The 2,992-nt window shown below is 40.8% G+C and overlaps 1 protein-coding gene across 2 annotated transcripts in view; it reads left to right on the top strand.

Annotated features, from left to right (window-relative positions):
* MPPED2 (metallophosphoesterase domain containing 2) overlaps nucleotides 1-2,215 on the top strand; it is a 168,231-nt gene extending 166,016 nt beyond the window's left edge. For both annotated transcript variants that reach the window (XM_023756378.1, XM_006091607.3), the window contains exon 7: nucleotides 824-2,215. In XM_023756378.1, coding sequence (XP_023612146.1) covers nucleotides 824-942 — 119 coding nt within the window. In that variant the 3' untranslated portion in view covers nucleotides 943-2,215. The remainder of the gene's footprint in view (nucleotides 1-823) is intronic.
* Nucleotides 2,216-2,992: the final 777 nt, after the last annotated feature.

The raw sequence follows: 2,992 nt of genomic DNA, 5'->3' as shown, positions 1-2,992 counted from the left end.
AGGGGGGAAGCAAACAGGTATCCAGGGAAATGGCAAATTGGCAAACATGCTGAAACTTTCAACGTGTCAAACATTATAAAAGGATTTGTACCTACCAAAGACCCAGAGAAAATGCCTTAGCTTTCTTCCAGTAGGTCACAGGGGATCTAGACTGCATATGGGAAGTGTTTTAGCTTAAGCCGGTGTCCAGGTGAGCTTAGGAAGCAGTGTCCTATGTGATGTTTCTCCAAGTCACTTGGACCTTTGATTACTTGACTCTTTTGAATGAAATGGAATTCAGACCAAAGCCACACACTTCAAGTAAGATATGATCACTTCCAGTTTTCTTCCATGGAGGCAAGTGTAGATATTCTTTCATAGCCTCCTCTCCCAACACGCCCGCCTTCTTCATTCGTCTGGAAGTCTGGTGGGGTGTGGGTGTGGGTGTCCCTGAGTTTATGTTACTCATTCTGTCCCCTAGAACTCAGCAGTTATTTAGCATAGGGCTTTGAAATGAAAATCCTATTTTAAAAAGATGGGGGGAAATTTTTATATTCTCCCTAGTAAAGGCATTTTACAGCCTTTTCCCTGACAGATCTAGTATTTAAATAAGGAAAAATGAATCACTTTTCTTTGAAGTAGAGAATTCTCCTTTTAAAGAAAGTAGAATAAAATCTGGAGGCCGCTTCTGAAAGCAGTTATGTCTGAGGAGGCTCCAGTGAATTTCATCTCACTTCCCACTGGCAGAGATTTCTTTTTGTTTTGTTTTCCTTGCCTGATGGCCCTGCATTGAGTCACTATTATTTATGTATATGGCAGTAAGCGTGACACTGTCTCCCCACAGGTTATGGCATCATGACCGACGGTTACACAACCTACATCAATGCCTCAACGTGTACAGTCAGCTTTCAACCGACCAACCCTCCAATTATATTTGACCTTCCAAACCCACAGAATTCCTGAAGCTCTGAATGCCCAACTGGAATGTGAGGGAAGGTCTATAAACTGCCATTTTTTCTAATTATAAATTTACATTCTCTGACTTGTTTATTTCCAAATCCTGTGAGTTCTTTTTGTAAATTGCTGGAACAACAACAACAAAAAATGATGCTAAAGGTTGTGCTTCTTCTTTATTATTATTATTATTATTTTTAAATGGGGTATCCATTTGAAATCAGAGGAGCATTGTGAATTTGTAAAATGACTTCTGTTTTCTCAAAGGCCACGCCATTGTAAATTGTTAGTGTTCGCCAAAGGACAGCCAAGCTTTCTTTTTAAAAGGTGATAAAAGTCTTATTTTAATATGCTTTAAGCTGGAAGAAAAAAGAAAACAGGTAGGCAGTGTTTTAAAAACCAACCAGATTTGCACAACTGTTTAAGAGTATTGTTTGAACTGTTTTACTTTTTTTGATGTTTTGTTATTATTGTTTTCTTGGTCATGCTTCTTTTCTGCAGATGGGGCCCAGATTTATGGGAATCTTTTCAACAAAAGTCGGCGTGGAAATAGACTTCCCCTCACACTCTCACTCTAAAGAGAGTTGTGTCAAGGGAAGAAAACAGCCCACGTCTTAAAGGATGGCTTAGCTAGTGAGATCCATACTGTGGTTATGCAAGGTCTCCTTGTTTGTTGCTTTTAAATTATTTTAGCTTTAAAAAATATGGAAATGGAATCTGTCAAGAGCAGGTATTTCATGCAGTACAAAAAAAAAGAGTGTGCAAGACTCCTTTTTAATATGGGTTTATATATATAAGTATTTTTTGTGTATTATGACTAAGTTAGGAGTTTACTATTGCCAAGGATGGTAGAGCTGCAAGGGATGCTGTATAGCAGGGCATCCGGAGGCTGAGGAGCTCACACACTTTCTCAGAACTCAAGGTCTTAAAGAGCTTGAGTCAAATCTAGGTACAGTTACAGGCGTGTATAGACTTAAATGGATGCAATGGAAGCTAACGAAAATAAGGCTTAGTTGTCCTTTATATTTAAATACCCTGAATTGTCTTCTTACTTCCTCTCCCTCCCCCCATTTTGCACTGTGTGTCGATGCAATCTTCGCTAGCACAAAATATTGTCGCTAATAGTCATTTCTGTTTTCCCATTGTAAATGCTGTTGAGCTTTATTCTATTTTATGTTACCTTGTTAATGAAATTTAGGAAAGCAGCTGTTTCTTTAAATTTATTGTGATATTCTATATCTAGCGGCCTTTATATGCAAATAAAATTGCAAGATTTTTAAAACGGTGCTGCTTGGAGGGTTGGCTGGTGGGAGGATGGTGATTGAGCCCTGTGGAAGGGGGGAAGGGGTTATTCCTATGCAACATCAGTGTTCCCTTTTAAAAGAATTAGAATCGGTGACATTTTTTTCTAATTTTCAATAAATTTTTATTACCCACCATTCACGGGCTGGTAGGTGGATCGATAAGGCACTCAGTGTACTCTCTCCTTCCATCACGCTGTCATCTATCTCGCCATAGGTTTCAGAGGATGGAGATTTCTCTTTGGCCATTGTCATTTCTGTGGGAACAGAGTGGCCATGCAGTGAAGTCTGGAGCTTCCACTGTGCACGGGAGTGGTCGTGAGAAAGCAAACCAGGGGGTAACAGAGTAACCGCTGCACATTTCCATTTGTCCCCAGGAGCAGTGGTCATCTCCCCTCACTGTTTTTTTACTGATGTGTGCCACTAAGATGCTGCAGCAGCCAGGAGGCGGCAGGCGGTGGGGTAGGGAAAACAGTGTTACCTCTTTTTTTATTTTCTCTGAAGAGCCATTGAAGAGGAGCGACATGATTTCGAATCTCCAATAGATCCCCAAAGTCTACGTTCCAGTGCCTGTGGAGCTGCATTCATCCACACCTCCTGTCCTTCCCACCCACTGGCGATTCGTTGGGGTAATTCCAGAAAGCGATTCTTGATTTCAATACCAGCAGAACAGAAAGAATGTTCTAGGCCAGAAGTCCAGCTCAGACTCACATAGTCATCTCGGGCCATCATAATTGTCTCAGTTCCACCGAGAGCCT

Source organism: Myotis lucifugus, unplaced genomic scaffold, assembly GCF_000147115.1.
Source record: "Myotis lucifugus unplaced genomic scaffold, Myoluc2.0 scaffold_92, whole genome shotgun sequence".
Taxonomy (NCBI): domain Eukaryota; kingdom Metazoa; phylum Chordata; class Mammalia; order Chiroptera; family Vespertilionidae; genus Myotis; species Myotis lucifugus.
This window is presented reverse-complemented; position numbering and strand designations above follow the sequence as displayed.